The sequence below is a fragment of the Chrysochloris asiatica genome, unplaced genomic scaffold, assembly GCF_000296735.1.
Source record: "Chrysochloris asiatica unplaced genomic scaffold, ChrAsi1.0 scaffold00111, whole genome shotgun sequence".
Taxonomy (NCBI): Eukaryota; Metazoa; Chordata; class Mammalia; order Afrosoricida; family Chrysochloridae; genus Chrysochloris; species Chrysochloris asiatica.
In genome coordinates, this window is record NW_006408629.1 from 8,794,107 (window position 1) to 8,818,584 (window position 24,478).

Consider the following 24,478-nt stretch of genomic DNA (forward strand, 5'->3'; position numbering starts at 1 on the left):
GCATATCAGCTTCTACATAAAATTTACACAATCTGTAAAAAGGTGATTGTTTTTTATACTTATTGTTCCAAATACTACCCTCAGGAAATGATAACAGACAAAATCTTCTTGTTAGTTGAGCATAAGATTTGCAGAGGGGTAAGGAGACCTTGCTTCTTTAAAAGCTCAAGGAACACTGATTTAGACATGAGAAAGTGCTACTGATATATGAGAATAAAATTTTCACCCTGTGTACAATAGTTAAGAACTTGGCTGCTGATCAAACGGTTGCCAGAGTCAATCCACGCAATGGCTCTTCAAAAGACAGACCTGGTGATCTGCTTTCACTGAAATTGTTGTTGCTAAGTGCCAGCCAAGAAAACCCTATGGGGCAATTCTATCCTGTCACATGGCGTCACTATGAGATCGAGTGTACTCCATGGCACTTACTAACAACAGACTAAAAAGCAACTATAAAATGATGTCTATATTATGATCCCAATTTTGTAAGATGTGTGTGTGTGTATTAAATCTACAATGAGATGTTAACAATGGTTCTTTCAAGGTGGCAGGAAGACATTTGATTCTTATTCTTTTCTTGCATTTTAAAAAAAATTGTCTAAATTTCCTACTGTAATCATACATGCAGAAAATAATAAATGTTTATTAAAATGATTGGAAGGAGAAGCTGTCTTAGTAAAGGCGATAAGAAGACTTCTGAGTCTTACTTTGCTTCCAGAGCTAGAGCAAAGATGCCAGCAGCCAGGGGTGCGGAGGCCGAGGTGCCCGTGTGTGTCTCTGTGCAGTCATTGTGCAGGTCAGCACTTGTCTGGATGGCAGCAGGGAGGAGAGAAAGGCAGAAAGAACATGTGAGGAGTAAGGTCTAGTCCCCATGGGGTCACCATATCCAGCATTGCATCTGCTACCAACAGGAAACTCAGCTGATTCCATTCCCTACTTCCTCCTCTAAAACACTGGGCGGATATTTGCCATCTGCTGATATTTTAGTTCACTCTCCTCTAGATGCAACTTGTCTATAATTCTGGCATCATGATGCCTTTTCTGGGGATGAAGTACTCCCACTCTGAATATTTTCTCTTCTGAGATTCCCAAACGAAATGCTGTCTATAAAAAAGGGGACTGTTTCACAATCTCTGTGAATCATGCCGGCCCATTAATCATCAGGTCCATTGTGTTTGGTCTGGCAGATTTAGAAAGTTCTGCCTCATGCCAGTGTCATCACTGGAGGGCTGTAGGGAGGTGCAGACCACACCTGGTGACACTGTCAGAGGGGATGACACCACAATGACTATAAAGTTTATTTTCAGTATTTCAGCAGAAATTTAATTTCAATAAAAATATACCTGTAGTTAAAATAGGAGTTTGAGTGGTACAGTGGTTAAGTGCTTTTGACTGCTAACTGAAGAGTCAGTGGTTCAAACCCACAAGGTGTTCCATGGGAGAAAGATGTGGCAGTCAGCTTCCACAAAGATTTACAGCCTTAGAAACCCTTGGGACAAGTCTACTTTGTCCTACAGGGTCAATGTGAACTGGAATTTGAGTCACTGGCAATGGATTTAGTTAGTTATACCAATAAAAACATTTTTGCTAATCCCAACTTACATGCATCAATATACCTACAAGGCTAAAATGTTATGCTAATCTACTTTTTGCATCTCTGGTCAGATGGGTCTTTATTACCCAATTACAATAACTCTGATCTGCATGCAATATACGCACAGTCTATTGTTTTTATTGTTACCAGTGTTTTGACTCTCACTGAATCTGTCAAATTTTCTAATGTGTTAGCTACAATATTGTGGTAATTAGTAGTTAGGAACCTATATCAATAGCAATTTGGAGAATGAAGTAGAAATTAAAAGAAAATTAGAAAAAAGTTCTAAAAGACTTCTACTTGGTTACTAAGAATATTTAAAATAATAATGTGATTGAATATAGAAAGATTTTACAAAACAAATTTGCTGTTAGTATTCATATACTGTAATACATATGGCATGTCATCGATTGTAAGTAGATCATATTTGATTCTCTGATGAAAATTGATAGCAAACAATATTATGAAGGATTCTGTATGGTCTTATACAATGGAGATCCACATGGGCAAGAGGAAGGGGAAGGCATCATGAATTTCTGCACAGAGTAACACCAACTCTAGTGACATGAATGTTTCGCACAAATTTCTCTTTTGCCTTCAGATTGACATTTAGCTGCCTTTTCAGCAAAATAATGTAACTCCTCTCAGATCTCAGTTACTTCAACCACTTGCAGAACATTTGCTTTGTATGTAGATTGCATTCACTGTTGACTTGATTTGATGCTCAAGTGTTAATGCTAGCATTTGCAGTTCCAAGAAAACAGTGGAGTTCTCAAATGGAAATTGCACTGGATTTAGATCTGGGTTCAAATACTGCTATTTTTCAGATAAGTACTATGGGTCAGTCACTTGATTTCCCTATCTGTAAAATGAGGTTGATATTTCCTGACATGGATTCTCAGGATTAAATTAGATCCTGTCTGTAAAAGCATTTTTACACAATATTATGGAACTTGAGAAATGGTCCAGGCTAATTTAGGGCAATGAAGAGATGAAGGGAGGAAGAAAAAAAGTTTTCAAATCAATCTGCCTTTACAAGAAGCACTGCTGGTTTAACAAGTAAGTAGTTGGGCCAATCGATTAATAGCTAGACACCCACCCAGGCCCCAGCACTATGATTTTAGTGTGGGAGGCAGGTGTAAAAAAGAATTTGTTCTTTTATCACCTCTTTTGGCTTCCCACTTGGAGTTGCTAATTCTCTCAAGTTACAGTGGCTGTGCTCCGGGGTGGGCTACGGAAGCAAGACTGCCCTTTTTTACCTGTTGACGTAAGTAAGCCCCCAGAGATGACTGTACTGAGGAAGAGGCTTGCGTAAGAAAAGACTATGTTATTCCAACTGTCTCTAACAGGATTCAGCAGCTTTCTTTCCCATGGCTGGCTGATAAAGGAGAGAGCTTTACAAAGACTGAAACTCTTCCTCCTGCTTCAATGTAGGGCAGCACCAATGAGGGACTGTCTATGATGTGGTGACTCTGAAATGAAACCAGCCATTATCTGAAAGGAAGCCCTGGACACCCACGAGGATAATCACCAGTTGAGGACTTGGAACATAAGTAGATCAGATGTCTGAAATCCCCTTTTCAAAAATCACACAAAATGTTTCTTCTTTCAACCCTAAGACAAAATGTCACTAGTAGCATAGTGGATTATGAGTTGGCTGCTAACCTCAAGGTCAGCAGTTCATATCCACCAGCCGATCTGAAGGAGAAAGGCTTTATGGAAAGCTTTCTGCTCCCATAAAGATTCACAGCCTTGGAAATCCTATACAGGGTCACTGTGAATTGGAACAAACTCCAGAGCATGCAACCACCACCACTATGATTTAAGTAATTGGAAATATGGGCTTGAGGTGGGAGGGGCAGTACATGTAAATTGACATCACAGTTTTCCTGCCTAAACTAGAGGACATTACAGAAACAGGCAGTATTACAGACTGTACAAAGAAGATAACAGTGCCCAAGATTTTGCTGAGATGCCTTTAATAAGAATTATACACAAATGCCAAAGTCTAACTGTTATGGGTTTTACCAACAATCTAATTGCTTCCTGACTTGGTATTTCATTGATATTAAGTTCTGCATGCTATAGCTACTTGGTTCATTCTTTGTCAGGAGTTAAACTAGGGGCTTTAAATTTCAAAATGAAAAGTGTCTCTCATTGGAAAAGCCTTGGAATGGCCCTTCATCATCAGGTCCTTTAAGGGAAATCCAATAATTGCCCTTGGCAGTCTGACTCATGGAAGAGCAGGCACAGCCAAGTGTGGGTTGCAGGATCTCTCTGAGCACATAACCCCCCTGAGCTGCTAAATCGGATGCTGAGAAATTCACCTCAGGGGAAATTTAGACTGTTATTTTCCTGTCTGGCCATCCATTCTTAGGAGACACAACTTGTGTATGCTCTGTATTTTTATCATCCGTTAAAGAGCAAGTCAGACCACCACATCCCTGCTATTAAAGGATCAACAAACACAAGGGTGATAAAGCCCCTACAGTTCTGAAATCTCCTTTATGGCTCTTTTCAGGGAGGCCTCAAACAAGCAAAGTGGACATGTGGCATCTCCACAGTATGTAATGACAGGTTTGGTGGTTTCCCAGGCAGAGGTTGAAAATGTCAGAGAGGCAAGATCATCTTGGCAGAAGTGTTATTATCCCTGAAAGAGAATGTCCCAATACATGCCAGCCTTTTAAGAAAGTAAGCATTAAGTCTCCAACTGAGCCATCAAGCTTAAGCAAATCAATTTGACCAAAGGTCAGTTCTGAGGATCTTTCTGAATGCAATCATGCTCTCCTACCTAAGCAGAGAGAAGTAGACAAAAACCACATACAATTCGCTGGTCTGTGTAATCCCCGCTGCTGTAAGAGGTGGCCAGAGTCGAGGAGCACTTCTCGGCATACCAGGGGGAGAGGCCTTGCTGGGAAGCACTGCTGATGGAGATGGTGTAGATGCTGTCCGTGTAGCCATCACAGTCACAGTTGTCTCCCTGACGACCCCCGTTCCCTGAAGCCCAGACGAAGATGGAACCTTTGCCTTGTCTCCCCTAAAGGAAAAGCCATAATATAGACCTTGTTTGTAATCAGCTACTAACCTAATGTTTGCCCATTTGAACCCACCCAGTGGCACAAGGTCTGGGAATCTGCTTTTATAAAGATTATATCCAAGAAAACCCTCTGGAGCATTTCTTCTCTGTAATCATGAGTTGCAATTAACTAGATGCATTTCTTTTTTAAAATAAAATTTATTATCATCTATGACATCCCAGGGTGGTACAGATAGTTAACATATTCAGCTGCTTAATTTCAAGCCATCCAGGGGCACCTCAAAAGGTTTGATGATCTATTTCCCCAAAATTCAGCCATTGAAAACCTTATGGAGTATAATTCTACTCTGACACACATGGGAGTCATTGTGAGTCCGAATCAACTCTACAGCAACTGTTGGATTTTTGTTGGTTTGTTTTTGTCATCTACTGTGATATCCCAATAAAACCCCCAACAATCACACATAGGCATGACGTTCTTAGAGAGAGTTATGTGGAGTCTGTTTTTGACTCTACGTTCTCCAGAGTCAAGGTTGAAAATATGCAAAACTGAAAAGCCATCTAGCTCTCAGCTCTCCTACCAGTCATCCTTCATTATGGCCCTATGTGGGACAAGCAATACTGCTTTTATTCTTTTTCTTTATTATGAGGATTCATACTCTGGCCTTTACTACTTGCTCAGAGTTGCTGGGTAGTTGAAGTAATAAAATACTAGACTATGTATTGAAAGGTTGGTGGTTTGAACCCACCCAGCAGCACTTCAAAAGACAGGCCTGGGAATGTGCTTCCAAAAGGTTACGGCCTTGAAAACTCTAGGGAGCATTTTTACTTCACACACATGAGGTTGCCAAGAGTTGGAAAAAACTTGACAGCAACTAACAACAGCTACAGTACTTGCTCCGATTTTTCCACTCTTCTCTAGGCTCTGGTAGCATAGTGGTTATGAATCGGACTGCGAACCTTAAGGTCAGCAGTTCGAAACTACCAGCCGCTGTGCAGGAGAAAGATGAGGCTTTCTGCTCCCGTAAAGATTTACAGCCTCGAAAACCCTGTACAGGGTCGCTATGGGTTGGAACTGATTTGACGGCACTTAACAACAACAACAACTAGGCTATGCTACTATGTTTGAATCTTTGAACTTCTTCTCTTTCTGTTTAAGTCTTCTGGCTGACTGATAGAAAGCTACAATCAGGCATTATTCAAATCTGCTTGCAGCTGCATTAAAAGGAACTGTCAATTGAATGGAATTCATCAAGGCCACTCTTTCTATGATTTTCCAATTTGTGTTCACCAACATTTCTATGTTTATTCCATCCTGTGGAGTACAAACCCTCAGAATCAGTGCAAGAATTCAATAACTCAAAGGAATGCAATAACACAAGTGTTCAGAAGGAATGTGCATAGTGGAAGATGGCTGTTGGCTATCTTTGAGAACCGTGAAAAGACTTGACAAGAAATTCACAACCACCCCCTGTCTCTTAGTATGATCAAGTATTCTTCTCTTTCCCTCATATCCAAATGGGCAGTTTCATCTCAGGAGGAGCATCTTACCTGTTTGACACCATATTCAAAAGCCTTCTGAGCTAGTCTTCCAGGCCCCTCCACAGTTTTTCCGTCATCATTAGGGCCCCAGCTTGCACTGTAAATATCCACATGTCCGGGGTTGAATCCTATTGAACTGGCCTCAATAGCATCAGTTACAATGCCATCCAGCATTCTTATGCCTAATCAGTAGTGAAAAACAAAACAGATTTGTTGATGTCAGTGTGTATATATCAAAAGGTACAATGCTCTTAGGATTTACCTTTTGAATAAACTTTCAAAAGAGTCACAGAGTAACCACTGGCTGTCCTAAGTAGCCATGACCTATGGCACAGAAAGAAGGTACAAGTCACTATCTCGAGAGGCAGTCTTTTCTGCCCATTAGAGAGAACTAGAGGCACTGTGCAGATAGTCATGGCAATTTGTCCCATGTAAGGCTTTGCCCAAGATATAGCCCTGAGGTTGAGAAGGCATGGATTGTTGGACAACAGGATGTGGCCATGGGTATTGCTGATTATTAAATATCTCATGTTTCCCTTTCTTTCACCACCCATGACAAGATAACTTTCATAAAAATCCATAAGAGAGCCCTCTTTTTAGTCCACTCCATTAATGGCTGCAGCCTTGCCTACACCATACAAAGGAGCAGTTCAGAAACCTTGAGGTTTGAAAAGATCTACACACAATAAGAAACTAATAAATAGGAAAAGATCCCTTATTTCTAAGCAGTGATTAAAAATAACCCAGAGGCCATTTTTTTATGTGTTTCTTCAGAAACATTTTCAAGGAACAAGCTTCCTTTTCTTCTAAATAATCTTAAGAATGAAATCATTGCTATGTCTGTAACTCCTAAGGGGGAATCATTTTTCATCAGGGGAAGGCTGTTGCAGAGCTGTTTGTGCTTTCCAGCAGACTGTCACCCATTGTCAGACTCAGGAATTGAAGAGCCAGGCAAACACAATTTAAATAGATACAGACAGTTACGTGGTTCTGTCTTCAGGTTAATGAAGCAATGAAATACACAGCCTTATATTTTCATACTATTATTCATATGTAGCGTAGTGGTTACGAATCGGGCTGCGAACCTTAAGGTCAGCGGTTCGAAACTACCAGCCGCTCCGTGGGAGAAAGAGGAGGCTTTCTACTCCCGTAAGGATTTACACCCTCGGAAACCCTGTACAGGGTCGCTATGGGTCGGAACCAACTCGATGGCACTTAAAAACAACAACAATTATTCATATGTATTGTGTAACAAAGGTGGAGGGGAAAAAAAAGCTTGTCATTGATAATGTAAATGAAAGTCAAGCTTGAAAAAAGAAACTGTTAAAAAATTCATTAGGCACTAAAGCATTGAAGTTTTGTTATTGTTAAATGCTGTTGAGTTGGTTCTGACTCAAAGCGAACCTGTATAGGTGAGTTTGAACCATCAACCTTGTGGATACCAGTCCAGTGCTTGTCCTACAGTGCCAGAAGTAATAATCAGTAAAAGAATTACTGGGCTTGGAATCAGAAGTTATAGTTTTCAATTCTACATGGCTACAAACTATCTTCTGTTAGCTTAAGAATCTTGTTTCTAACCCCTATTCTCTAACAGGATGGGATCATATGATTCACTCCCAATCTGTAGCTATCTAATGTTGTTGTTGTTGTTGTTGTTGCTAGGTGTCATGGAGTCAGTACCGACCCCTAGTGACCTTATGCACAGCAGGACGAAATACTGCCCGATCCTGGGCCAACCTCACTATTGTTGCCATGCTTGAGTCCATCAATGCTGCCACTTGGCCAGCCCTTAAAAAGGAATTCATTTTGTAGAAAACATAAGTGTGTGTTTCTGTGTCATTTTATTTAGTTTAACACATGGCACTTTGAAAATGTTAATACCAAATGATACTTGACATTGAATGTGTGCTGTATCAGTGACAGTTGCAATGTACATGCCACCCACCCATGCTAGTGAGTCAATTTCAATTCATAGGGTTCTATAGAACAGAGTAGAACTGCTCCCTTTGGTTTCCAAGACTAAATCTATGTGGGGACAGACAGTTTCATTTTTCTCCTGTGGAGTGTCTGGTGTAATTGAACCACTGACCGAGAAGTTTGCTAACTTAACCCAACACTTAACCCATTAGAGTTCTTTTTCTATAGGTCAAGATATACTTTGATTTGATTTCTCTAAAGGAATACCTAAACAAACTGCTTAATGGGTTTTTACTGTAAGGACATGTTCTACAACTGACCTTTTTGTTGTTTTAGTTTTTGAAAAATAATCTAAAAGTCTATAATATAACTGTGAAAGCCTGAGGTCAAGAAAGTATAAACAGGAGAGACATGTGATAGTTCCTGCAGATCTACTCTCCTCCCATCTCCATTGGAACAAGAACTACATCAAAGGCTCCCTATAGCTCCACCTTCCAACTAAGTTCAGGTAACTGACCCTGCATAGATGGAGGAGAGTGAAGGATCTTTCCTGGCCCAGAAGTAGCTCCCTGGTTGTATTCAAGGCCATGGCTGCTGCCCAATGGCTCTCTGGTAGAGCCTCAGCTCTCTCTCTAGTTTCTGCTGATCACTCCTTCCTTTTGCACTTCAAGACCTAAGGATGGTCCCATCTGACTATATTTCTCTTAACACTTGTGAACACTTTCTTTATTAAATTGTCCTCAATTATCCTGATGGAGTTTGCTATAAATTTCCTGTAAAGTCTCTGACTGAAACAACTAGAGATTCGAAATTCTTACTCTCAAAAATAATCTTTGGCTTTTTAAGATAATAGTTTTGTATTCGTTTTTATTTTCTAAACTCTTTTTAAATATTTTTTACTATGATGTAAAGAACTATAGAATTGAAAGGCAGGGAAAGTCGTTCTGTAAATTCACCTTAAACCTGGTGGAGCAGTGGTTAAAGTGCTTGGCAACTAACTGAAATGTCAGTGATTTGAACCCACCTGCCAATCCACAGGGGAAAGATGTGGCAGATTGCTTCCTTAAAAATTTTTAGTCTTTGAAACCCTACAGGGAAGTTTTATTCTGTCTTATGTTGTAGTTAAGTGCCATCGAGTCAGCTTCAACTCATAACAACTCTGTATAGGGTTTCTGAGGAGCGGCTGGTGGGTTTGAACTGCCAAACATATGGTTAGCAGTCCAGTTCTTATTCTACAGCCTGACACCAGGATTTCCCTGTGTCCTATAGGGCCACTATAAGTTGGGATAGATTTGACAGGAATGAGTATGATTTTAGGTTTCTGTCCTCTTAGCAAGCACTCAATTAAAAAAAAAAAAATCTAAATCTAAATCAGAACATATAGAATATCAGATTTGGTTTTAAAAAAAAAAACTATCCAAAATCTGTTCCCCAACCCCCAAAAGATGGATGGGTTATATCCAGCTATTTACATTCTAGAAGAACAGATTTGATGCATTAGACACTAATGACAGAAGACCTTAAGAGTTGTGGGATAATATTAAAAACATACAGGAAGAAAGCAAAAGGTCCCTAGAAAGAAATGAAACAGAAGATCAAAATGGATGTCAGAACAGACTCTGAGACTTACTCTCTAACCTAGAGATGCTAAAGTGAATGAAAGAAATGAGGAAGTCAAAGAGCTGAGCAGAAAACAAGTGTTAAAGGCAGCTAAAGAAGAGAAACTCAAGTATTATAATGAAATGTGCAAAAATCTGGAGTTAGAAAAACAAAAGAGAGGAACACATCCAGCATTTGTTAAGTTGAAAGAACTGAAAACAAATTCCAAGCCTGGACTTGCAATATTGAAGGTTTCTAAGGGCAAAATATTGAACCATGCAGAAAGCTTAAAAAGAAGATGGAAGGAATGTGCAGAGTCACTGCACCTAACAGAAATGGTCACTGTTCAACCAATTCAAGAGGTAGCATATGATCAAGAACTGATGATACTTGTTGCACTGAAGATACTTCTGAAAAACAAAACACTAGGAGTTGTAGGAATATAAATTCAAATATTTGTATTCTACAAACTGAGGGAGGATTGAGAGTACTCAGCAATCTATTGCAAGAAATTTGGAAGACAACAAGCAGTCCAACTGATTGGAAGACACCCATATTTGTGCCCATTTCAAACAGAGGTGATCTAATCAAATTCAGAAATAATTAAACAGTATCATTGATAACACATACAAGTAAAATTTTACATAAGATGATTCAAAAATAGATGTAACAGTATATCAACAGGAAATTGTCAGAAATTCAAGTGGATTCAGAAGAGGATTCATCGCTGACATCAGATGGATCTTGGCTGAAAACTAAGACTACCAGAAAGATGTTTACTTGTGCTTTAATGACTATGCAAAGGCTTTTGACCATTTGGATCGTAACAAGTTACGGATTACATTGCAAAGAATGAGTATTCCAGAACACTTGATTGCTTAAGAGGAACCTGTACATAGACCATGAGGCAGTTGCCCAGACAGAGCAAGGGGATACTGAATGGTTTTAAATCAGAAAATGTATGCACCAGGATTATATCCTTTGATCACACTTATTCTATCTGTATGCTGAGAAAATAATCCAAGAACTATATGAAGAAGAGTGTGGCATCAGGATTGGAGGAAGACTCAGTAACAACCTGCAATATGTAGATGATACAATCTTGCTTGCTGAAAACAGAATTTAAAATACTTATTGATGAAGATAAAAAATCACAGCCTTCAGTAGCCCTTTCACCTCAATGTAAAGAAAACAAAAATCTTCACAGCTGGACCAATATATAACATGACAAAAGGAGAAAAGATTGAAATCAAAGACTTCATTTTGATTGGATTCACAATCAGCACTCATGGAAGCAGCAGTCAAGAAATTAAATGACATATTGCATTAGGTTAACTGGCTGCATAAGAACTCTTTAAAATGTTCAAGAGCAAAGACATCTGTTTGAGACTAAAGTGTGCCTGGCCCAAGTTGTAGTATTTTCAATTGTCTCATATGTATGTGAAAGTTGGACATTGAATAAGGAAAATCATAGAAAAATTAATACATTTAAGTTATGGTGTTGGAGAAGAATATTAAAAGTACCATGGACTAAGTACAGCCAAAAGCCAGGATGGCAAGACTTGTCTCCCATACTTTGGACATATTATCAGAAGGAACCAGTTTATGGAGAAGGATATCTCACTTGGTAAAGTGGAGGGTCAACATAAAAGAGGAAAACCTCAAATAAGATGAATTGGCATAATGACAGCAACAATGGACTCAAGCGTAACAATTGTGAAGGTATAGCAGGACTGGGCAATGTTTCCTTCTGTTGTATATAGAAAGGGTTGCTATGAGTTGGAACCAATTCCAAGGCAATTAACAACATCGGTAATGTTTTAGAAGAAATATTTTGCTTTGCTTGTAAATCACCCTCAGGTCCTGCAGCTAATTTTGCATGGAATATATTTGTTCCTCAGGTTATTGAAATTAAAACACCCACATTATTTATGCTGATGTAAATAGCCTTGAATTAGAGCATGAACAACAGAAATAACCCTGTTTTACCTCCAACTTTGGAATTATATGCAATTCCGACCCCACACTTGTGATTATTTGCTTGCATGGCAATTTCTCCTGCACATCTGGTCCCGTGTCTGAGAATAAAAAATATATATACAACATAAATAAAGACCAAAAATTTATTTTGAACATGAATCCATGGTACATGGATATATTAGCCTTTTGTCAGTCTTGGTCCTGATGTTCTTCACAACTATATTAGATGAAGTATATGTTCACAAATGTATGTTTACTTGCATGTGATATTAATATCATTATATTAATCATTTTACTTGGATGTGACATAATGTCATAAATATCAAGTTAAAGTTTGCTGAAGATAATTCAGAAATGGTTACATCCACAGGGAATGCTGAAATTCAAGTCACACTCAGACGAGGATGCAGAACAAGGGATATCATCGCTGACAGTACATGAATCTTGGCTGAAAGCAGAGAATACCATAAAAATGTTTACTTGTGCATTGTTGACTATGCAAAGGCTTATGACTATGGATCATAATAATAATAGTGTGAATAATGGATTTCCCAGAACACTTAATTGTGCTCATGTTGATCCCGTACATATACTAAGAGTTAGTTATTTGAAGAGAAAAAGGGGATATTGGACGGCTTAAAATCAGGAAAGGGGTGTGCCAGGGTTATATCTTTTTACCATATATTCAATCTATATGCTGAGTGAATAATGTACAAACTGGGTTATATGAGGAAGAACATGACATCAGATTTAGAGGAAGACTCATTAACAACCTGTGATATGCAGATACAACCTTGCTTGCTGGAAGCAAAGATTACTTGAAGTAATTACTGAAGAAGTTCCAGTATGAATATCACCTAAATGTAACAACAACAACAGAAAACAATCCCCACATCTGGAACAATAAATAAAATCATAATAAACAAAGAAAAGACTGACGTTGTGAAACTTCATTTTGTTTGGGTCCATAATCAATGCTTATGGAAGCAGCAGTCAAGAAATCAAATAATGTGTGTCGTGTTAGGCAAATCTGTTGCTGAAACTATTCTTTGAGCCAATTCAGAATCTGCTTTTGAAAATGACACGATAAGCAACTATCACTCAGAGTTCTCTTGATTATCAACCAAAAAAGGAGGCATCCCTTTCATTTATCAGAAAGTGTGGTGCTGTAGGATAAGCACTAGACCACAAGGTTGATTTGAACTGCAAGGTGGCAGTTCAACCCCACCAGCCGCTCTGGGGAAACCCTATACAGGGTCGCTATGAGACGGAACCAACTTTACACCATTTAAAAACAAAAGCAATAAAAAGTAGCTTTACCCTTCTAGCATGTTGTCACAAGAAATAAATCCCTTACACTTGAGAAATGAATGACTTCATTTATATTAGCCTTTCAATAGCAATTGGAGACTAACCCTAAATTTCAAGGGCATTATCTCTCCAAACTATCCGTATTGCTACTGTTGAGAACAATTTTGGGTAAAGTTCATAACCAGTTTAAACACCAAATTCTACCACTAAAGCATCAATTCTAAAATTCTGGCAATAATAATTGTCTTTTTCCATCCCATCCATAGAAGAACTGATGCTTTTGAGTTAGTTATGGTATTGGTGGAGACTATTGAAAGTGCATGGGCTGCCAAAAGAACCAACAGATCTGTGTTGGAGGAAGTGCACCCAGAGTGTTCTTTGGCGGCCAGGATGGCCAAACTTCATCTCTCATACTTCAGACATATTGGCAGGAGGAACTAGTCATTGGAGAAGGATATCATGTTTGGTAGGGTGGAGGGTCAGGGAAAAAAAGGAAGACCCCCCCAGTGAGATGGCAGCATCATTGGGCTGAAGCGTGGCAATAATTGTGAGGTGGGCCCAGGACCGGGCAGTGTTTCATTCTGCTGTGTATAGGGTCTCTATGGGTTGGTACTGACTCGATGGCACCCAAGAAAAACAACAACTCTGATCTCAGCAGGGCCAAAAAATCAGGATCACATCATATGAATTTTCTTGTTTCATGATTTTTTCCATTGTGGAAGCATCTGGGAGAAGTTGGAGGTTGTTGGTGGCTAGGAGGACCCTTTGATCAGATAGGTCCCCTAGGTCAAGGGGAAATAGGAAGCATGGTTAACTCTGAGAAACTGTGTTTTAACAGTTACTGTTAAAAACTACTACACTGTCTAGCTATTAATTTAGTACAGCATGAAATATCAAAATTCTAAATTGACCGAACCATTCAAAGCAATTATTTCTTTTGTCTTTTTTTTTTTTTTTTTTGAGGTACAAATACTGATTTCCTGTTCTTCTTCCACTAAGTGATATTCTTGCTCCTTCATGGTAATATTGAAGTCTTAAGTCAGATCAATATTGTTGTTGTTGTTAAGTGCTGTCAAGTTTGTTCCAACTCATAGTGGCACTGTAGAAGTTTTCCAAGGAGCAACTGGTGAGTTTGAACCACCAACCTTGTAGTTCAAACAGACTTTTCAGTACAGAGCATTAATCCACATTGGCACATCAGGACTCCAAGTCAGATCAATATAATTATCATTCATTGTTCATTGGTCTTCTGTGAAACAGCAGACATTTGCTTCTTTTTTGGTCCTTTGCAGTTTTTCTCTTTTGGAAAGTGGCCTTCTTTAACTCTTTGTGATTCTTACAGTTCTGGAGCCTTCTTCTCAGAGTGTTTTCAAGGATTGATGCAGGTTTAGGGAAACAGAATTAAACTCTTCCTCAGGAATCTTGAACTTAAAAGTGCCATGTGAGCCATATGAATCTTGCTGCTAAACAAGACTCTGTCTAAGAATGAAAGTAAATGAAGGGGAGCTACACTAGATGTTGAAGAGAGTAGTTGCTGCCCAGATGACCTATTACTCAAGCTCCTAGATCTGGTGATGCCTGAAGCCAAAAAATTCTTGGGAGAAGTAAAAAAAAAATTAAATCCCATCTTTAACTTTAAGTCAGGATTCTATCAGCAGCAAATAAAGCTTTTCGGAACAGCATACCCATTCTTTGACAAAAGTGGTCACATTTTATGCTTCCTTGATAAATGTGCCCTTTTTATCTTTGAAGAAGGAGAGTCAGTCTTCATCCTTTGAGATATGTGCCTCAAATTCACCACTGTCTATATTCCCATTTCCACACAATGGGAGACAAGGCCCACAATAGCCAAACTATCCAGTGATGTATCCAGCCTGAGTCATCAGAATCACTCTATTGGCAGATAAACTCAGCATTGTGTCTCTGTCCTGAAAAGGATTTAATTGACACCATCTACTATTTATCTTTGTTTATATACAGAGGACTGTTTTTAGTGAAAGTGTCATGGGACATATATGCGTCCTCGCTTCCTAGCTCTACACCTTAAGAAAAAAGGAAGAGTTTTTCCAAAATGGTCTGTTATTCTTTATAGACCTGAAGCTCTTTTTATTTCCTTAAACCAGTCACTGAGAATAAAAGAATCCTCTATTATTTTAGAACAATGGTAGTAGCTCACATTTAAACAAATTGATTTTTTTAGAAATTATCCCATAAGATAGTTTAAAGACTACTATTACATGGTTAAACTATCCTTGTCACACATGTTATTTAGTAAGAAAAATAATCCATAATTGGTGTTGAAATACTGAATGCAGATTCATGCCAGCTTAATAGTAAGAGTTACTGTGTTTTTAAGGTTTCATTATTCAGTGATTCTGCTTTTGATTTTCAGAGGAGCATTAAAAACACTGCTCACATTAATCTCATTTACATAGTAATAAAAACAGCAGCAACACAGATAGTTTGGAGAGATTAGACCTTGGAATGGGGATAATAGGTCTCCAATTGCTATAAAAAGGCCATTATAAAATGAAGTCATTCATTTTCCAAGTGTAAGGGATTTATTTCTTCTGACAACATACTAGAAGGGCAACTCTACATTTGATTACACCTTCTGATAATTGAAAGGGATGCTACTCTTTTGGTTGATAGTCAAGAAGCCTTTGAGTGATAGTTGCTTATTGTGTCATTTTCAAACAGCAGATTTTGAATTGGCTCAGAGGATTGTTTCAGTTTCGGTTCCTGAGGGATGATATTATCCTAGTCATGATGATTTCTCTCTGAAAGTAGGGTCTACATCAGCAGTTGATCATTGTACTTATTATCCTCATCTTTATAGAAACACTTAACTTTGTTCTAAGTACCAGGCACTGTCCTACTCATTACATATATAATCTCATTTAATCCTCATAATCACCCAATGAAGTAGATACTATTACTTTCCCTTTTTTTATAGATGTTAAAACTTAGGCACGAAAAACTTAAGTAATTTGCTCGATGTCACTCGACTATTAAATGGCAGATCTGAGACTTGCTCTAACTCCTACTCCAAAGTTTGTGTTCGTAACTTGAAGTTGTATTACACGAACTATATGTTATTTGAAAATTCCATGGCAGGCTTTGAAGGTCAGAGTTTTCAGGAACAAAATAAGTATCACTGGCCACGTTCAATAGACTCCTATCAACCTAGAGTGAGACCTCGTTGGCCAGCAGTATAGCAAAACCTGGGGACTGATGAGCCCATGTACAAGGACATAGCCACAGAGCACTAGAGCAGAGAGTGAAGTGTCCTTATATGAAGCGAGGAGAAATGCACAAGAACACCCATACTTGTGGATAATACCCATTTGACCTAGCTTCAATAGCTGGATGATCAGAACTGACTAGAGGAAGAAAGAAGAGAGAAAAAAGTGTAATCCATTACAATTTGATGAACTTGGCCTATACTTATGGATATAGTATCTTAAAAGGAGCTCTGGTAGCGTAGTGGTTACGAATCAGGCTACTAACCTCAAGGTTGGCAGTTCAAAACTACCAACTGTTCCATGGGATAAAAATGTGGCTTGCTACTCCTGTAAAGATTTACAGCCTCGGAAACGCTGTACAGGGTCACTAGGAGTCAGAACCAACTCCATGATACTTAACAACATCTTAAAAGATGGAATGAATCTTTACAGCAAGGATCACTCCCATCCCCTCTGTACACAGGGTTGACAGGGATAGGCAACTTAGACATTGGCTGCCCAAAATGGCAGGGAAGTGGGGGGAGGGGGGGAAGCACCTACAAAGGCACCAAGTGACTGGCTTATAAGTTTTCAAGAGTGAGCTTAATTTCAGAGGGTGTGGGGGAAGATAGAATCTCCACTGAGTGGTTTCCAACCTGTTTAGACAGGGCTAGTGAAAGGAGTTGGAGATAAGACTCTTGTGGTTCAATAGTGAATAACTGCTATCAGGACTGATTGTGAATGTTGTGAATGTAAAGGTAAACATTTTGTAACAAAAGGAGGGGAGTGGTTGATCTTGCAGTCCAGGAGTGGAGGACCCTAGGACCATCAAGGGAGAAGAGCGAAGTGGGGCACCCTATCCAGAGAAGCAGTGACGCCAGAGATGGAGGCAGAGATGATGGCATGGAGAGATGGAGTGGCTGGGGACTCTAGAATCAAGGAGGGAGAGGGGCTGTGTACTGGCAGCTGGAGGACTGGCTTGCAGCATTTACCCTTTGGTTGTTTGGTTCCATATCCCTGAGTGCTTCAGTGTACATTAAACCAAACAAAACTAAAACAAAAACATAGGAAATGGAAGCAAATGCTGTTGAATGGAGGGGATTGTAATCATTGCAATGAAATGAAATATGATAGGATGAATGTAAAGCTGATATTCTCACATGTAAATGATCACTCAATTCACAATAAAAACTTTAAATAAATAAGTTTCATTATATATATATATATGGGCCATATATTATATGGTCTGTTTCCTTGGCATGTTGGAGCTTCCTGAGTTGGGGGGAATGTGGTTATTATAAATGCAGTGAGATTCATCCTTTTTCAAGAGAGAAACTGGGTGTCTGAACTTTCCTTGTAACACTTATGAGTAGAGAAAACTACAGAGTATCATTTCACCAAATATTCACCTATCACACAGCCAGCAACCAAGTTATCACTCAGCGTACAGTATCTGGGAGGAAGATGACAGCTCCAGCTAACAGTCACCTCAACTGCTCCCATGTGGTTGATAGAAAATTTCCTTCTCAGTCTTGACCAAGGGGATCGAATGAAAGTGGTAGTTTTTGGTGTTTTCCTTCTCCATTCTAAGAAAAGTGCTCCTCTCTTCCTATACTTTTCACCTATTTCCTCAGGAAGTTTCAGAAAAATAATCATGTTTCTTATCACCCATTTCAGGGGGAGAGGAGAATACAGGAAGTTCCTAGGCTATGAGCATTCTGCTTTAGAACAACCGGAGTCAACCTCTGCAAAGCCTATTATAATATAAATTTGAAGTGTTACTTTGCACCTCAAAACATCCTTCTTTGTCTTATATTATTAAAGTATTATGTTGAAGATGGTTTAGAGTATCTGGAAGCGTTTCTTTAATAGTTTTAATGCATACAGTGACACACTATATGCTAAATACTAAGACTAACATTTGACTAACTTATGTTAGGTACAGATTGTTCTGATTTATCTACAAACTCAACTTAAGACAGACTTAGGAACAGAAATCATTAGTAATCCAGGGACTGCCTGTACAGGCAAAGAGAAGTAAGTGATTTCCCCAAAGTCACCCTCTATCCTAGTACACAACAGAGTCATGACTATGCTGTTGTTAAGTGAATTCGAGTCGGTTCCAACCCACAGTGACCCTGAACAGGGTTTCCAAGGCTGTAAATCTTTATGGGAGCAGAAAGCCTCATCTTTCTCCTGTGGAGCAGCTGGTAGTTTCGAACTGCTGACCTTGCGGTTCACAGCCCAATTTGTAACCACTACACTATCAGAGCTCCTAAAACTAGCCAAACTAAAATTACAAAGCCTGTGTTCCTAAAGAGCAGATGCTCCTGTAGGTCCTGGACCACTGTGGCTCTTAAATACTATAAAATAAAATAACTCCTGAAACACTCCTACTTTCCTCCAAGGGTGCCCCATCTAGTGTTTCCTTTTGTATTGTTACTGGAATGTTCCAACCTCAAGGAAGTTCTTAAGATTAACATCTTACTGAAAAACTTAAAGAAATAAATGAGATTGAAAGAAATGCTATCTCCCCAAGGGAAAAAATATATATACACCCAAAAGGTGAGGACAATTCAGTGTACTCTTCTCCATTCCTACATTCCACTTGGCAGTCTGGAAGGGAGACCATTCAAGCAAAGAAACAACTTTATGCCAACACTGCGCCAGCTACATGGGAGTTCTGAAGAAAAGAAGAAAGAAAGAGAGAATGTGGTTGTCCCAAGTTGGTTGGCTGGTTAATAGTTTCATAGAGTCATCCACAGAGAAAAGGGAAGTACTATACAACAATCATGAAGAGATTTTCATTACTTTGCTCTTTTCATTCCCATTTTTAAACACTGAGCCCTCAGTTTGACCTTTACTTTGATCTATTTTTGTGCAACCTTCTTCTGGGAGGAGCAATGAAGAGAAAATTTTGAATGTTTCCTCAAAATCTGTGAGGAATTTCACTATGAAAGAAGATGAAGTCTTACATGGGCTTGGATACTTAGAGGCCAAGGGCTTAGAGGGTAAAGTTTTTTGGGGGCTGGCAAATAGTGTTCACATTTTTATTTTAAAAGTGCTTAAGAGAATCTTTCTTTGGCTTCTAAGAAGTTTTTTAACTGTGGAAGGTCTGGGTCTTGGGCTCCCTCTTTATCTGCGGCTGCTACAGAGAGATGGCTCACTTAGTTGCTGCCTGTCTCTTCCCTTTTTTATAATATCCAACAGGCACTCTGAAACAGGTAGTTAACTAGTCCAATGCCCTGGAGACTGTCTTTGTTTTGGGGGTCATACTTCAGACTATGTTTCTTTTGTTTTGTCTGCAAGCTCCTCTGGGGTTATCAGTGAGGGTGGTTGTGACATCAGTATTTATGTTCAAAACTAACATCAAACATATTGTTAATAATGAACTATTCATAGAGGAATTGTTATATATGGGGAGGGGGTGGCTCAAGGTTTTTATTCTTTTTGTTTCAAACATTCTGTCTATTATTGCAATGATTTCAGTAACACTTGAATGGAGAATTTCATAACAGAAGAATAAAATTTAATTGAAATATGACAGTATAAATAAAAGGAGTATAAAAATAGAAGCTTTTGTTTCCATTTTAAAAACAAAATATTGTGATAGGGATGATATGTATTAACATTTTCTGAAAGCTGAATGTGCATCACATTTATAGTGTAATTTTCTCAAATAAGATAGAAGCATTTTGAAGTACTTCATTTTCAAAAACATGCATTTACTCACTTGTTCTCATTTGTGGGATCATATCGGGGAAATGGATCATGGTCATTATCATTAAAATCATAGCTAGCTTCTGGATCCTAAAGAGACAACAGAAACAAACACTGTCACATCATAATAATAGCAGCATTTCCCAAGCCCTATTCCTGTTCTGGAGTCTTGATGTGGTGCTGTGGGTTAATGTGCTGGACTATAAGGTGGGTTTGAACTGCACAGCCGGTGGTTCAAGCTCAACAACCGCTCTTTGGAAATCCTGTGCAGGGTCGCTATGAGTTGGAACTGACTCAAGGGCACTTAAAACAACAACAACAACATTCCTGTTCTGAGCAATAGCAGCTCAAAGGTCTGCATTTCAGTGTGTCTGACACAGACACTGATCCTTTATTGCACCCATTACCCAGGCAAAGCCATCAGCACAGCAAAGATGAGCAAGCATCCAATTCTTAATGAATGGAAATGGACCTAGAACTCATGGAGGCCCAGAGTAGTTAAGAGACTTATCTAAAGACAGAGTTAGCAACAACTTGAATCATTAATCTATTAGTACTGCTGCAAAAAGTTGTGTGGGAGCTAGACCCTACCTCTACTATGATCATCTTCAACCCCTCCAAACCAGGAAAATAAGAGTCTACTGCCATTGTGTCAATTCCAACTCACAGTGACCCTGTATAGGATTTCAGAGATTGTAAATCTTTAGGGAAACAGAAAGCCTTATTTTCTCCTACAGAGTGATTGGTAGGTTTGAACCACTGACCTGCAGTTAGCCCAATGCCTAACTCACAGTTCCACCAGAACTCCTTTCAACCCCACCAGGCACCCTAAATAAGCATGTAATTTAAGTAGAGAATGTTTAAAATTCCAGACAGGCTTCCAGGTCCACTCACTTTTCTAAACAGGCTGCTACTCTTAAACATCTCTCGTATAGGATATCTATCCTTATTAATTTTGCTATTTCACACATAGTTCGCTATTTCTCAATATAGTCTTTATCTTTCAATAATTGCTATTTTCGACTCTATGCTGGAGTCCTTGTGTGGTGCTGCAGGAAAATGCACCAGACCACAAGATCGGTTTGAACCACAAGGTTGATGGTTCAAACCTACCAGTCACTCCTCAGAAACCCTACACTGTATCACTATGAGTCAGAACCAACTTGACAGCACTTAACAACAACTCAGAAGCAATTTTGCAAGCTTCTCCTTCCCTTTTCCTTGGTTGTTTAGCTTTGTATCATGGCTGGTGCATGTTGGGTGGGCAGAAAGGGTTAGAAAGACAAAGAACAATCTTAAAGAAGGAACATCCGTCTTCCTAATTGAAAGAACTAAGATATATTATAGGGAACTTTATAAACAATTACACAACTAGTTTGCATTTATTTGCGCATTTCTAGTAGTTTTCCCTTCTCAGCCTGCACTATATGGCGTACACTTTGAGTTTGCAAGAAGGGAATCACATTTACAGAACTTCATAATATCAGAGATAGTGAGCCATAAGATGTGTGAAATGTCAGCCTATGAAAATAGTCTCAGGTATTAGGCTTGATTTGATGAGATTGAGTGGCTCAGAGCCTGAATGAATCGGATAATTTAAAGGGTTTTGTGCCTGCTGCCTGCCCCCTCCTTCCCACACATGTTTATGCAATCCTTGGTGCTATTGAATTGTTTCAATGTACACTGGTACAAAATAAGTTCATATAGTCTGCCAGAAGAGTGAAAGAAGGGATGAAACTTTGACTTTTCATTATTGCAACTGAAGTCAAAACAGCTTCCTGTTTTTAAGGAAAGAAAACTCTTAATTTTGTGTTTGTGTTTGTGTAGAGAGCTCCCTCAGTCATAGTCATGGGAAGACCCAGACTCACATAATTGGCATAGATATCCGTGTGATTCCACTCCAAGCCATCATCCAGTACAGTGATTACAACTCCTTTGCCCGTGATGCCTTTTTGCCACACTGGTATCACATGGAGGTCTAGTTTGGGCAGAACTGCAGTCATCCTGGTATCTTGCTGGTAAAGAAAATCAATGAAGCATTGGTGAAGTCATAGTCTGCTTGTCACAAAATGAGAACTTAAGCATAATCTATAGATCCACATTTCCTTTTCCTGGGATCACTCTACTCTTTAAAAGAAGGTAATTAGGAGAAATTTAAAAACAAAACAAATTTTGGGAATTGGGCCAAGTGCTTAGTTTCCCACTGTGATGAGTTAACCTGTGCCCCTTTTATTTGAGCTATGTAGCTTTGAAGAAGTTTGTGTCTAAATTTTTTCATCTGTAATAACATGACCATTTTCTGAAGCTTTATTTTATCTCCCATGTTTCTACCTCCCCAAAACTCCTGAGCCTTCATTGCCATATTGAGCTCACTTTATATTGTCTTGTACACAGTCATTGCCAGATGTTGTTTCCTTAGTTATTTTACTTTAAAAAAAAATAAAATAGAAACTGGAAAGTCCAGGAGATTGTGGTCTCACAAGGAGTTGCCATTTAATTGCCTATTCCCAATTATGAGTGCTTAAAGGAGTAATTTCCTGTCAGAAAAGATTACGGTTTTCTTCTTCGGATATTTTTTCTGGTTTTACAATCAGTAGGACTATGGAAAACAAGACCTGTGCAGCAAGGGAACAAGATAAAGGAACATTACCTAGTGTGTGAGACACAAAAGAAAGGTGTCTGGTTCCTGAAAAAAGGGTTCATATTCAATTTATAAATAACAATAATCAAAAGTGTCAAAAAGTAACTTGACCCAGTGCTGGTATTTCTCAGAAAGCAGTGTGGATAAACATGACCACAAAGATTACAATCTTCAGTACAATTTGCACCTCAGTGTAAAGAAAACAAAAATCCTCACAACTGGACCAATAAGCAACATCCATATAAATGGAGAGAAGATTGAAGTTATCAAAGACTTCATTTTGCTTAGAAAACCAAGATTAAGGGAAGCAGCATGCAAGAAATCAAACAACTGCATTCATTAGGCAAATTTGCAGCTCAAGACCTCTTTAAAGTGTTCAAGAGCAAATATGTCAGTCTGAGGACTAAGGTGCACCTGATTCAAGCCATGGTATTTTCCATAAACTCATACGCATGTGAAAATTAGACAATGAATAAGGAAGACTATAGGAGAATTGATGCATTTGAGTTATGGTGTTGGAGGAGAATATTAAAAGTACCATGGTCTGCCAAAAGAACAAACCAACCTGTGTTGAAAGAGGTATAACCAGAATGCTCCTTGGAAGCCAGGATGGCCAGACTTCGTCTTTCATACTACGGACATATTATCAGGAGGAAGCAGTCAACGTAGAAGGGAGGGTTTGGTAAAGTGGAGGGTCTGAGAAAAAGAGAAAAAGAGGAAGACCCCTAACAAGGTAGATTGGCACAGTGGAAGCAACAAGAGGCTCAAATGTATGGTAAGATTCGAAGTCCTGGTGTGGTGCTGTGGGCTAATGCGCCAGACTCCAAGGCTGTTAACTGTAGAGAGGAAAGCCTCATCTCTCTCATGCGGAGGGCCTGGTGGATTCGAGCTGCTGACCGCGGGGTTCACGGCCAGATTTTTAACCACTACACTACCAGACCTTCCACCTTCAAGATGGCGGATCGTGTAGACACGTAGTGAGGAGCTCGGTCAACAACAACAGGGAATACCGGGCCAAGAGGGCTCATGAGACGGTGTTGGAACTCTGGAACAAATATAAAGGTATGCTGGGGAATTTGCAGGAGAATCCAGAAATCCATTATTTTCTGGATCAAGACACTCAGCTGTTCTAGGAGCCGCCATCTTGGGAGAGCATATTTTGATTGTATCAGGATTGATAGGAATAGGAGAGAACATCTTGATTGTATTTTGATTATATCAGGATTGTATCAAGATTGACATTGAAATTTAAAGAGACAGTATAGACATTAAAACCAAACGGCCACCACTCATCTGTCTGTCATACTGTGGTGGTTTAAGTTGCTGTGATTCTGAGGGCTCTGCCACGGGTATTTTAAATCACCAGCGGGGTCACCCATGGTGGACAGGTTTCAGATGAGCTTCCAAATAAAGACAGACTAGGAAGAAAGAGTGACAAACTACTTCCAAATCACTAGTCACTGAAAACTCTATGAATAGCAGAGAAACATTGTCAGATACAGGACCAGAAGGTGGGAAGGCACTCAGAATGTGACTGGGGAAAAGATGCCTCCTCAAAGTAGAGTTGACCATGATGGCATGAATAGAGTTAAGCTCGGGCAAGAAAAGCTCACAGAACCTTCATTTGCTGATGGGCCACAAATCAAAATGAAGAGAAACAGCTGTAAACATCCATTGATAATTGGAACATGGAATGTCGAAGTAGGAATCTGGGAAAATTGGAAGTGTAAAAAATGAAATGGAACACATAAAGATCGATATCTTAGGCATTAGTGAGCTGAAATGGACTGGTATTGGCCTTTTTGAATTTGACAACCACATGTTTTACTATGCAGGGAATGACAAATTGAAAAGGAATGGTGTTGCATTCATCGTCAAAAAGAACATATCCAGATCAGTCATGAGGTACAATG

The 24,478-nt window shown here is 39.1% G+C and overlaps 1 protein-coding gene across 1 annotated transcript in view; it reads right to left on the reverse strand.

Moving 5' to 3' along the window:
- Nucleotides 1-24,478, reverse strand: part of PCSK1 (proprotein convertase subtilisin/kexin type 1) — an 81,147-nt gene that overhangs the window by 40,312 nt on the left and 16,357 nt on the right. The window contains exons 4-9 of the mRNA XM_006867887.1: nt 21,793-21,939; nt 19,938-20,014; nt 11,679-11,767; nt 6,183-6,355; nt 4,419-4,631; nt 708-808 (exon numbers count right to left, since the gene is read on the reverse strand). Coding sequence (XP_006867949.1) covers nt 708-808; nt 4,419-4,631; nt 6,183-6,355; nt 11,679-11,767; nt 19,938-20,014; nt 21,793-21,939 — 800 coding nt within the window. The remainder of the gene's footprint in view (nt 1-707; nt 809-4,418; nt 4,632-6,182; nt 6,356-11,678; nt 11,768-19,937; nt 20,015-21,792; nt 21,940-24,478) is intronic.